Source organism: Stegostoma tigrinum, chromosome 1 (genome assembly GCF_030684315.1).
Source record: "Stegostoma tigrinum isolate sSteTig4 chromosome 1, sSteTig4.hap1, whole genome shotgun sequence".
Taxonomy (NCBI): Eukaryota; Metazoa; Chordata; class Chondrichthyes; order Orectolobiformes; family Stegostomatidae; genus Stegostoma; species Stegostoma tigrinum.
In genome coordinates this window covers 142,228,166-142,241,392 of record NC_081354.1, presented here as the reverse complement: position 1 = coordinate 142,241,392, position 13,227 = coordinate 142,228,166, and the positions used below count along the sequence as shown (strand labels likewise).

At 39.5% G+C, this 13,227-nt stretch overlaps 1 protein-coding gene across 4 annotated transcripts in view; it reads right to left on the bottom strand.

Annotated features, from left to right (window-relative positions):
- Positions 1-881: 881 nt before the first annotated feature.
- kiaa1328 (KIAA1328 ortholog) overlaps positions 882-13,227 on the bottom strand; it is a 170,349-nt gene continuing 158,003 nt past the window's right edge. For 3 of the 4 annotated variants that reach the window (XM_048532132.2, XM_059649178.1, XM_048532152.2), the window contains one exon: positions 882-1,351. In XM_048532132.2, coding sequence (XP_048388089.1) covers positions 1,126-1,351 — 226 coding nt within the window. In that variant the 3' untranslated portion in view covers positions 882-1,125. The remainder of the gene's footprint in view (positions 1,352-13,227) is intronic. The other variant, XM_048532160.2, reaches the window with a different exon arrangement.

Genomic DNA, 13,227 nt, shown 5'->3' with positions numbered 1-13,227 from the left:
AAACTTCATCTTCCAACTCCAGCCCTAACTGAGAAGAGATCTCTGTTGCTGTAAGCAAACAAACTGTAAAACGAATGTGGGGAGCTTCCGTCTAATTTCTAGTTCCCAACTGCCTAAAATACAAAACTGTTTTTAATGAATGTCTTCTTAGAAGCCAAAGGATGACCTATTGTCAATTAAAGATCATAGGTCAAAGTAGTTCAATAAAGAAATAGCTGAAGCACATTTCTGAAAGAGTGACAGAAGTTGCATTTAATTGAGTTTTTCCTGACGGGAGGTGCACAAATAAGAAGTGTACCATCTAAATCATTAGATTGAGGAACAAAAATTATTTTAAAAAGAAATTAGTTTTAGATTGTAGATATTGAGATAACCAGTCTTAGTTTTGGTTACAGACTCTATCTTCTTAGTTGTAAATATGATATGCAGAATAATGTTTCAAATAAGTTATGCCTGGACATTCCACAATGCCTACAAATCTTCAAACATTAACTCAATAAAAGAGCACTCTGTCAAGAACCACAATTCTACATCACATATTCACAGTCTAGGGAACTGTAGCAGTATATGATGACAGAGTATACTTAATCGGCTGCAGTTTCACATTTTATACTAGACTTTTAAAACAAAACTGACTGACACTACAGAAGCTATGAGTGATGCTCAGCAGCAACTCACATCTCAATAATTTCGTGCCAGATAATTTCAGTTTTTTTGCAATAAGTGATTGTCATTACATGTATTCTTGATACAAGTATTATATGTAGTGAATGTGATAAACACTTTTCCAGCAAATATAAAAATAGCAACAGAAAGATTAGTTGAGGCAATTAATTTTTTAAAACTTCAAAAATAATAAGCCACAGGAACATTGCCTGAAGTATACTGTAGTTATCAGTTTTAATGAATCCCAATGTAGCTTGCTAATCATTTTACATTTTGCATTAACCCAGTAAAGCACACTTTGCCACAATGCTCCAAAGCATTAAAGGTTAAAGAGAGGCTTTTGGATGGTGCACATCAATCGACTGCTGAAGCATTCTTCAACATGGCATTGTTTTGTTAAAAGAATTGAAAAAATCATGATAGTTCATTCATGTCAGTGAGAATGTTCTACCCTTTTTCTTAAATGAAGAAAACATCCTCTAACATTCTGCTTTCTTCGAGTTCTTCATCTGAATCCCCACTGTCTGTTGGAGCTGTTCCAGCCTTAGCAAGATTTTGATGTTTTCTGCTGTGCACTGTGCTGTTTTTTCTTCGTTTTCCATTTCCTTCCTTGATTTGCAAATTATGCTTTTGTAAGGAAATTGGACTCAATGCGTCCACCAAATGAACAAGGGAGGCTTCATTGCTTAAAGGTGTCGGAAGAAATGAAAAGAATCGAGTTAAATTGCACGTATTTGAGATTCTTTTCTTCAGAAAAATATGCATAATGAAAGAAACAACATATTTTGCTCCCTAATGGGAGCTCTTCCATAAATATTCAAAGCACATAATTCAAGAGAACAACATATGATAAAGTATACATGATAATAAACTGCCAATGTTATGATGTTCCATTTATTTTTAGGAATCTGTTTCATGTAGATGTCAGTACATAAATCAATCTTTGAAGCCTGAAAATCCATGTAAAAATAGGGATAAACTTATAGGCTGAATATCGAAGTGAATCGCCAGTGTGGGTGTAGGTGGTCATCATCTCTGTCATTTGCCACCTAAATTATGGTCTGTGTGGTGGTAATCTTAAACTTAATGTATCTTTGCAACACAGCCCATATCACCTGTTTGATCATGTGCACACAGCTATAAATCACCAACAAAGTTTCTGGTTGAACAATTGAGGCTGATTACTAACACAAGTACCATATTTCATGGTTGAAGGGAAGTAGAGGGAAAAGCAATGAATTTATATGCTGAGTACATGCATAAACATGATTTCCGGAGCAAAAATTTGGAATTGCCTTATATGTTAGAATTTACGGTAAATATTTTCTAGAATTAAGTATGATTCAGTAAATGAAATTAGAATGTCTGACAGGTACAGTCTTTCAGTTTTACAACTATTATTACCACAGATTTAAAAATATTATAATAACAAATGAAAATATTATCTGATAGTTGTAAAATTTGTTGAGTACAGAAGGTAACCCTAACCTGAACTACTTCTCTGCGAGTTAAAATAAGTTGCGTGCTTGTTCTTAACATCAGCAGTAACAATAGCACCAACACTCTGAAGAGCTTCTCCTTATATTTAATAGAACATAGAACATAGAACAGTACAGCACAGAACAGGCCCTTCAGCCCACAATGTTGTGCCGACCATTGATCCTCATGTGTGCACCCTCAAATTTCTGTGACCATATACATGTCCAGCAGTCTCTTAAATGACCCCAATGACCTTGCTTCCACAACTGCTGCTGGCAACGCATTCCATGCTCTCACAACTCTCTGTGTAAAGAACCCGCCTCTGACATCCCCTCTATACTTTCCTCCAACCAGCTTAAAACTATGACCCCTCGTGCTAGCCATTTCTGCCCTGGGAAATAGTCTCTGGCTATCAACTCTATCTATGCTTCTCATTATCTTGTATACCTCAATTAGGTCCCCTCTCCTCCTCCTTTTCTCCAATGAAAAGAGACCAAGCTCAGTCAACCTCTCTTCATAAGATAAGCCCTCCAGTCCAGGCAGCATCCTGGTAAACCTCCTCTGAACCCTCTCCAAAGCATCCACATCTTTCCTATAATACGGCGACCAGAACTGGACGCAGTATTCCAAGTGCGGTCTAACCAAAGCTTTATAGAGCTGCAACAAGATCTCACGACTCCTAAACTCAATCCCCCTGTTAATGAAAGCCAAAACACCATATGCTTTCTTAACAACCCTGTCCACTTGGGTGGCCATTTTAAGGGATCTATGTATCTGCACACCAAGATCCCTCTGTTCCTCCACACTGCCAAGAATCCTATCCTTAATCCTGTACTCAGCTTTCAAATTCGACCTTCCAAAATGCATCACCTCGCATTTATCCAGGTTGAACTCCATCTGCCACCTCTCAGCCCATCTCTGCATCCTGTCAATGTCCCGCTGCAGCCTACAACAGCCCTCTATACTGTCAACGACACCTCCGACCTTTGTGTCGTCTGCAAACTTGCTGACCCATCCTTCAATCCCCTCATCCAAGTCATTAATAAAAATTACAAACAGTAGAGGCCCAAGGACAGAGCCCTGTGGAACCCCACTCACCACTGACTTCCAGGCAGAATATTTTCCTTCTAATACCACTCGCTGTCTTCTGTTGGCCAGCCAATTCTGTATCCAATACTTTAATCAATGGATGCATTCTGTCGTTTCAGAGTCAGAGTTGTATAGCACAGAAACAGACATTTCTGTCCTACACGATATCCTAAATTAATCAAGTTCCTTTTGCCATTTTCTTCAAGCATATTCATTCGTGCTTCTGAACCTCACTCTGTAAGTCACTGGACACAAGAACCTCTTCTATCCTTTGGATCTAATTCAGCAAATTCCCACCAAATGAAATATGTTGGTGACATTTTGTCTCATTCTCAAGAAAATATCTCCACACATTTTCACATATTCATAAGCAATTTGAGACTCCATTTCATGATAGATCACTTCTAAAAGAACAGTCTTTAAACATCTTTAATAAATTAATATGAAATTCCAGTCCAAACGTTATATAGCTACACTGCCTAATGCATGGTTATTCCATTCACAAAGGAGGCCTGTATAACCCTCATTTGAATTACACTCATGGCTTACAGTGTCTCCCTCATTCATGAAAGAGACTACGATGTTTATCATTTATTTGTGGTAGTAGATTCTTCACCTGGCAAATAAATGCAACACGATATATTAGTATTGAGACTTAAGTGATAATATCAACTTATTTCACCAATATTAGTGTTCAGTGCAATAGAAATGCTAAATAACCTCTGCCAAAAGAGAAATTAAGGTCATATCTCAGTAGACAAGGTTAATTTCATTAATTTTTTCATAAGACTTACACAATTTCACAAAACAGCTGTTCTACTTTTAGACAGTAATTGTTCATTATAATAGATTTTTTTTAATGGGTCAAAAAATTTAGTTTAAGAAAATAATGGCAGTCATCGTTTGTTATATAGAAACTCCAGATGACAACTGAGAGCTAATGTTAATGGGTACAATCAATCGAGCAAAAGCACGTAAATCAATGACACTTCTGTCTCTGTTGAGAGAGACTGGGGATTGATATTAATCACGTGATGTTCCAGGTGGAGTGTGCCTTTCTTAATATGAGATAGTAGTCAACTGAAACTGAGTGCAGCTGTTATATAAAATATTTATTTCACACCCTAGAGCAGTAGGTAAGATAAATTGCAATAAATAGGATTTAATTCTGCATATTATTTCATATGGCACAGTAAACCAAAACTGCTCAGTTTAAAGCATAAGGACAGCACTTTCATTCAGCAGTCCATTACAGAAGTTTCTCTTCTGAACAGATATTATACTTTGGATGAAAAGCACATTGTACTCACAAATGTTTCAGATCTCATGAGAACAGGTAACAAAATAGTTGCTACTGGACTAGCTATGGAGATCTGGAGGCAGGACTACAAATCCTACCAAGGCAGTTTGGTATTTAAATGCAATTAATTAAGTAAATCTAAAACAAAAAAGTGAATATCAGAAATTATAACAGTGAAACCACGAGATACTGTAAAAATGCATCTGAATCAGTTATATCTTTTAAGAAAATATGATGTCCTTACCCAGTTTGGCCATATGTGACTCCAAGCCTTCTGCAATATAGCTGATTCTTAACTGTCCTCTGAACTGGCCTAGCGAGCCACTTGAGTTCAAGAAAGCAACTTACCATGACTATGTCAAGGGAATTAAGGAACTGGCAACAACTATTCCTTTCATTGGCATTAACCAAATCCCATAAAACAGTGGAAAAACACTTCCCTGTAGTTACTCAGGATGATGCAAATTCCATGTTATAATTTTAAAATAAAAAGTAAAAGAAGCTTGACTGTAAACGAAAATGATTTGTATATGAGCCCCATCAGGACAAAGCGTGAAGATATTAAAAAAAGTGATTTTAAGCCTCATGCTCAACAATGATCCAGGCACTCCAACTGTGGCCTACCTTTGAGCCAGGAAGCCTGGGTTCAATCCCATCTGCTTCAGAGGTGTATAATAACATCCCTGAACAGGTTAAGGAGAAGATATCTGCGCCCTAACATATTCAATGGCATAAAATCTCCATAATCAAATGCTTGGGGATAAAGGCTGACTGGAAACTCAACTGGCCCAGTTAGATAAATACTGTGGCTACAATAGCAGTAAATTTGGACCAAGTTACTCAACTGGCTCCCATTGCCTGTTCACTATCTAAAAATCACAAAGCAGCGATGTGAATAATACATCTGCTTACTTGGATGAATGCAACTTCAATAACACTCAAAAGGCTTTAAACTATCCACAATAAAACAGCCAACTTGACTGGCACTAAACACACCACAGTACACTTTCACTCCCTTTCTACTAAAATTGTATCGGCTTTGGTGAGACCACACAAGAAAGGAGATACTTTGGAGACAGAACAGCAAACGTTCATGTGAGGAAGTGCGGCAAGTACCTGAGAACACCACCACCTACAAGTTCTCCTCTAAGTCACACTTCATCCTGACTCAGAACTATATTGCCATCCCTTCACTGGGTCAAGATCCTGGTACTCTTTCCCTAACAGCATTGTGGGTCTACCTACACCCAAAGGGCTGCTGGGATGGACAAAAATGCCAGCCTAGCCAGTGAAGACCAGATCCACTTAAAACAAAGACAGGTTAGCCACCAGCATAAGAAAGGTGTCTAATAATGAGGTTAACTAAAATAGTTGACTGAGAAAGGTTAAGCTTGAATTAGTACATTTTCACTCAGGGAAGGCAGGTGTAGCTTAGAGCCAGGTCAGCCAAACCTGGAAACAGTTCTGAGATGGCCACTGGAGTGGGTGATGTTATTTAAAAAGACTGTCTTCATTCTCTCAACAAAACCCACCGAGCCTACTCATCCCTGAACACTATGGACAGTTTGGCGTGGCCATTCTGTCTAGCCTGCACGTCTTTGGACTGTGGGAGGAAATCTGTGCAGATTTTTTTTTGGGGGGGGGGGGGGGAGAGGGGAGACTCTACACGGACGGTCAGCTGACGCTGGGATTGAAACCAGGACCCTGGCTGTAAGGCAGCACTACTAATCACTGAGCCACCATCATGAATGGCTGCAGCCCACCTACTAGTTGACCCACAATGCCACTATGGAGGGCATTCCATTGATCCTATTGGAGGAAACCAGATACATTTCTACATCAGTATGGTGAGTGGCTTGGAGGGGAGGTTGCAGGTGATGGTACCATTGTCTTTTTAGATGGAAGTGGTCATGGGTTTGGATGATGCTGTCTATGGAACTTTGGTGAATTTCTGCAGTGTATCTTGTAGATAGCACACACTGCTGGTGTACAAAATGATCATAGGTATAGATAGAATGGACACCTAAAGACTTTTTCCTAGGGTGGATGTAACTATTACGAGGGGGCATAGTTTTAAAGTGAGCAGAGGTAAATATAGGTGAGTTGTCAGAGGTAGGTTCTTTACTCAGAGAGTGGTAAGGATGTGGAATGCATTGCCAGAGAGGATACTGGAGTTGGCCTCATTAGGGGCATTTAAGCAGCTACTAGATAGGCATATGGATGATAGTATAAGGTAGGAATGGAGGTTAGATCGACCTTAGGTTTAGGGTAAAGGTTCGGCATAACATCGTGGGTTGAAGGGCCTGTACTGTGCTGTACTGTTCTATGTTCCTAGTTCTATGTCTCCCAGTGGTTTTAGAGGCTTTTATGCTCACTGGCATTAAGTGTTTAATCTACTTTAGAAACAAACTTTTCAGCAGCCACAAGGACTTCAAGAGGCTGTTCAAGTATACGATATGATCAAACTGTGAACTCAGAACCACCATGAACTACAGTACCTTCAGCTTCTGAAACTCAGTCATGCATTCATAATGATACCTGCTTTAATAAAATCTCTCACGAATTATTAACTTTTGAAAGTGGAACAGGTGTTTTTTTTTGCCGACACATCCTAAATGGCCTGTCAATCAAAGCAGTCCTTTTTTTAAAAAAAGTTTTTCTAAAACTACAGCCAACAGCTTTCTTTTCAAGTTTAAAGAGCTGGTGATTAATAAATGCCTTACATCATGTGTGAGATCTTGTGAAGGTGATGGGGGCTCACCAGTTAGCTAGACAGCCAATGAGACACGCATTTTGCCGACTTTAGGGAAGGCCCACCAAACTACAAGGCAGTCATGCAATGGAGAGGTCAGCAGCAAGTCCTTGTCTAGAATTAAGTCGCTACTTTGCAGCTCCATCCAAATAAGTGCTGCCAGTTAATCTTAGGCTGCCAACTCTTTAGCTTAGCAGTGCCATAGAAATAATGAGCTGTTGTAAAACAAGACACTAGAAGTCCTAGACCCAAATACAGTTGAGCAATGGTTGGAGGGATTTCAGAAGGGGTTCACATGATCCGTGGGCTGGCAGCAAGGGCTCTCTGTAGGCTCCTCCTTCTAATGTCAGGTTCCGCAATCAGACACCCAGTGGATAGGTGAAAAAAACAGGGTTAAACCCACAGATGGTCTTGATCATACCAAATGGCAGAGCAAGCTCAAGCTGCTGATTGGTCTACTTCTGCTCATACTTTTGTTTAAATGTTACCAACAGCAGATAGTGATAACAATGTGCATCATTCAAAACATGGATGATGTGATAATGTAAACTTCAGAACTTTAATAATTACTCATGGATTTTTAAAAAAAAAATCAGCAATCATTTTTCTGAAATTAACTGTTTCCTGAGATAAAGGGACAATGAATTGAAAGCAATTTACCATCCCTGGGGAAAACGAGTCAAAGCAACATAAGCAAACTGCTTCCTTGGAAGTTGCCTTATGATAAATGGGCAATTAAGATTGCCTGCAGAAGAATTTAAGAGGTTGATTGCAGGAAAGGCTGTGTTTTAAAAAGACACCTTAACACCAAATGTAACAAAGAACAGAGAAACTACTCCTGGTGAGAAAGCAAGCCACAGATTTGGTGACTTCAGAAGTGTCATAAATAATGTCACATCACAAATGTAATAAAATAGACAATTCTATAAGATTTCAACTTCAAGATTCTTCAGCAACAGAACTTCAGAGAACCACAATGCACAAGAATTAAACCCTGCAAATCCAGAGATAGATTATGTTGGTTGGAATCTAAATTAATTGGTTGGTAGCTAAATTTCATCATTATTCAGGGTTGTGAAGCTTAACTTTCTTATTTGACAAGTTTTATTTTGTTGCCACGTGCAAAAAGCTTAAATAGTTGAGATTTATAATTGAAATTTCTTAATAAATCACTGAGTTAAAGGTAATTTGTGGTAATTTATACGCAATCATATTCTCCCAATGTCTCATGGGTTTCTTCCGGGTGCTCTGGTTTCCTCCCATAATCTAAAGATGCGCAGGCTGGGTGGATTGGCCACACTAAATAGTCCATAATGGTCAAGAATGCGTAGATTAGGTGGGTTATAGGGGGATGGGTCTGGGTGGGATGCTCCGAGGGTTGATGTGGACTTGTTGGGCCGAAAGGCCTGCTTCCACACAGTAGGCATTCTAGGATTCTACGAAACCCTTCCACAGGGCTTTCAAGAACAGCGGCTTGTACCAGCTAGAATAACTACTATCACGGTACACACAATCCTGAATCAGAAATACATTGCTGTTCCTTGATTGTCACTGGCATGTCTCCTAAATTCCTGTTCTGTAGAAGGGTCACTGGACACACAATGTTTTCTCCACCAGATACTGCCAGACCTGCTGGGGTTTTTTCAGCAATTTGATTTCCAGATTCCACATTTCCCTGGGTTTTCTTTTCCCCAAACAAAATTGAGGGTGTACCTACATCACAAAGATTGCAGTTGTTCATACCAGCAGCTCACCAAACTTTCTAAACAGCAATTATGAATGGGCAGTAAATGCCAGTCTTGCCAAGAGAGCTCACATCCCATAAACAAAAAAAACCCTGCAGCACGTGCATTCCAATAATGTCAAGACATTCTGAGCTGTTTCCATTATACAGGTAGCTACGTCTACCTTCTGAGTTCAGATTGCTTTTATACAAGTCTCCTCTAACATTATAGCACTCATTTGATTCAATTTTGTAAAATAAAGCACTTTTTAAAAAGTATTACTTTGTTTAAAATAAAACTAAGACACACATCTTTGGATTCATGGGCCTTGCAAATTATTAGCCTTTTAGGTAATACCGTAGGTCTTCTTTACAATAAAATACCATGCAGGCACAGAAATAAAATATACATACATACTTCTCACGATACAAATACTTACATTTCTTTGATGTAAACTAAACTGAAAGACTTATTTTGCCACTTTTTTTTGTAAAATCTATTTGGTTTTCATCCAACTACAATGCAATTACAAAGCAAATGGCAAATGTAAACTGTACAGGAGAGTGCCATTTGGCAGACACATCAAAAGTGATAGGCTAACACAATTAGCATTTTGTTTTCCTCAAGCATATAAAAAAACTTCTTAGACCACTATTAACATATAAAAAAACATATTTGCATAACTGAAGGCAAGTCACAAGTTCTAATCTGGCTGAATTCCACAGAAATACTCATTGTGTGGGATGTGGGCATTGCTGGTTGGCCAGCATTTATTGCCCATCCCTAGTTGCCATTGAGAAGGTGGTAGTGAGCTGAATTCTTGAAGCACTGCCGTCCACCTGTTCTGGGTTGACTCACAACTCCACTAGAGAGGGAATTCGAGAACTTTGAGCCAGTGACAGTGAAGGAACAGCAATATATTTCCAAGTCAGGATGGTAAGTGGCTTGGAGGGGAAATTGAAGGTGGTAGTGTTTCCACACATCTGCTGTTCTTGTCCTTCTAGATGGAAGTGGTCATGGATCTGGAAGGTACTGTCTTTGGTGAATTTCTGTAGTGCATCTTGTAGGTAGTACACGTTGCTGATACTGAGCGTCAGTGACTGAGGAAGCAGATGTGGTGTCAACCAAGGGGACTGCTTTGTCCTGAATTGTGTCAAGCTTCTTCAGTGTTGTTGAGCCTGCATAATCCAGGAAAGTGGGTGTATTCCATCACACTCCTGACTTGTGCTTTGTAGATGGTGGACAACTTTCAGGAGTCAGAAGGTGAGTTATTTTCCACAGTATTCCTAGCCTCTGGCCTTCTCCTGTAGCCACTGTGTTTATGTGGTGAGTCCAGCTGAGTTTCTTATCAATGATAACTCCCAGGATATTGATAGTGGAGCATTCAGTGATGGTAACGTCATTGAATGTCAAGTGGTGGTAGTTAGATTATCTCTTATTGGTGATGGTCATAGCCTGGCATTTGTGTGGCATAAATGTAACTTGCCACTTACCAACCTAGGCCTGGGTATTGTCCCTCCATTTGCAGAATTATACCTACAATGGCTATTAATGAAAGCCAGGAGGCTGCGAGAGTGACCAGACAAACACTATTTTAATGGATGGTCATTAGAACCACAATTAGAATAAGCTAACAAATGATCATCAAAGTGGATACGTCCTTGCTAAAAGGCGACCTAAATACCAAATGCCCATAAGCTACTTTATTCAGTGATTAAATCAGGTAACTAAGTTCAACCCTGAATGATATATTATAATCAAACATTTAATACCAATAACCAGATGATTCCATATTGGCAGCCCAAAGCAGCCACCTAGTTGTAAGCCTTAAAATTGTGTGATTAGCCCGCACATTCTTAGTAAATCCCACCAAGTAGAAATGGTTTGCAACTGATGGCAAGATCTACACTTCTAGAATCTGAGAGAAATAATCTGACTAGTGTGCATTATGAGTGTGTCTCTGCTTCCAGAGATGGATGGAAGACATGTACCATGTTGCCAGTAAATCTGGTGGCAATTTTACATAAAAATGTTGACAAGTTGTGGTTGGTTGGCTCACCGAGCTGGTTTGTTGTTGTTCCGCAGACATTTCATTACCCTGCTGGGTAACATCACCAGTGCAGCCTCCGATGAAGCGCCATTGTGTTTTCCCGCCTGGTTTTTAAACTCTGGAGTCCGTTGAGCTGGATTACCTCACCTCCAGTTTTCCTTTGCAATGGAGTGTTTATGGGGTCGAATTCTATTTGGTTATTGGTGGCTTTCTTCGTGCAGTACCAGGCTTCTCGGAACTTCCGTGCCTGTCTCTGGTTTGCTTGTCCCAGGATCTTGCAGTTGTGCCGATCGAATTGGCGGTTCTCCCTGTCCATGTGGATAGAGATGAGTGAATATTGGTTTTGTCTTTTTGTAGCCAATTAGTGTTTGTGTACTCTTGTTGTTAATTTCCTTCTTGTTTGTACGATGTAGTGTTTGTCACAATCTCTGCAGGAAATCTTGTATGAAAAGTTGCTGTGGATACTACGGACAGGACCAAACACACAGAACTTGATGCCATATACAGACCATTGCGAAGGAAATCTGGAAGTGAGGTAATCCAGCTCAACAGACTCGAGTTTAAAAACCAGGCAGGAAAACACAACGGCGCTTCATCGGAGGCTGCACTGATGATGTGACCCAGCAGGGTAATGAAATGTCTGCAGAACATCAATGAACCAGCTTGGCGAGCTAACCAACCACAACATCCACAACCCAAGCTGCAAATCTACTCCAAAACCTTACAGACCTACAGATAAAACATGTCATAAGTATTACCAAAATAGCCTTGATCAAAGGATGTTTGATGTCACCTTTAGGTATTTGGTAAAAATGAAATCTGAATTTGGAAGCACATTTCAAGATATTCTACCTTCATCAATTCTTTTGTTTGACTACATACTAGATGTTAGGATTATCCCCACTTTATAATCAGAGACACATGGGAGTCAATTACAGAAGAGACAAAGGAAGATCCTATGCATTATTTTTGACAATGGACAGTCAGAAAAATTCTCTATACATGATCAAAAAATCTGAATTGGTGTTTAGAAACAAGACTTACACTCTAGGCTTATGTTCATTACGATGTAAGATTGCTCAAATTCTTTGGGATCCAGCAAGACAAATACAGAGAAAGAGCTGGTCAAAGAGACATTTATTTGATGACAGCATTTCTACAATTATAGATTCTAATCCCAATAAAACTTGGGTGGAAATCAAATAGGCTATTTGAAATTAAAACCACTTAGACTTATTAACCTAGTAAGAACATTGCATGTTAAAGAGAATTTTGTATCCCTTTTCACGCAGATTTAAAACTCAAGCCTCATCTAACACATTGACTGATGCAGTAAAACTGTAATTGCTATTTGATTTAATGTTAAATCTTAGAATCATGTATTAAGGAGTTTGGCATGAATAAAAAACACTGAATGAAAACACAAAGGCAGCAGGATATATCAGCTAAGATATTTAGGGTCAAAAATATCCTCAAATTTCTTACTATTTGGAAGCAAGTGTACTGGATTTAATGTGGCACGATGTTCCCCAATGCCTGTGTTGAAATCTAGTCAGGAGCCTGTCCAAAGACTAAATCCACCCTCAAAACTTGGGAGCTCTGCGGTCACAGTTATGTCACTTGGTAGCCACTGCTAAGACAAGAGCCAAAATCCAAAACAGGATACTTTGGAAGCCAAACCGATGGGGTGCCTCAGAAATTGGTAGCACATGGATGTAGGCTCCAGCAAGAGGAGTGGGGGTTTTGGGTTTGAGAAGAGGGGAGGAGGAGAAGGTTAAAAGAGGCACTATGATGTCAGGGACAGGCTGGCTCCAATAGGTGTACAGGATCCCACAAAAGGGGACCACTCCTTTCCCCTTCTTATAGAGTCACGCAGCACACAAATAGATCCTTCAGCCCAACTCATCCATGCTGACCAGAGATTTCAATCTGAATAGTCCCATTTGCCAGCATTTGGCCCATAATCCTCTAAATCCTTTCTATTCATATTCCCATCTAGATGCCTTTAAATGTTGTAATTGTACCCAGTTCCACCACTTCCTCTAGCTGCTTGTTTCATAAGTGCAACACCCTCTGGGTGAAGAAGCTATCACTGAGGTCCTTTCTAAATCATTTCCCTCTCACCTTAAACCTATTCCCTCTAATTTCAGGCTCCCCTACCCATGGT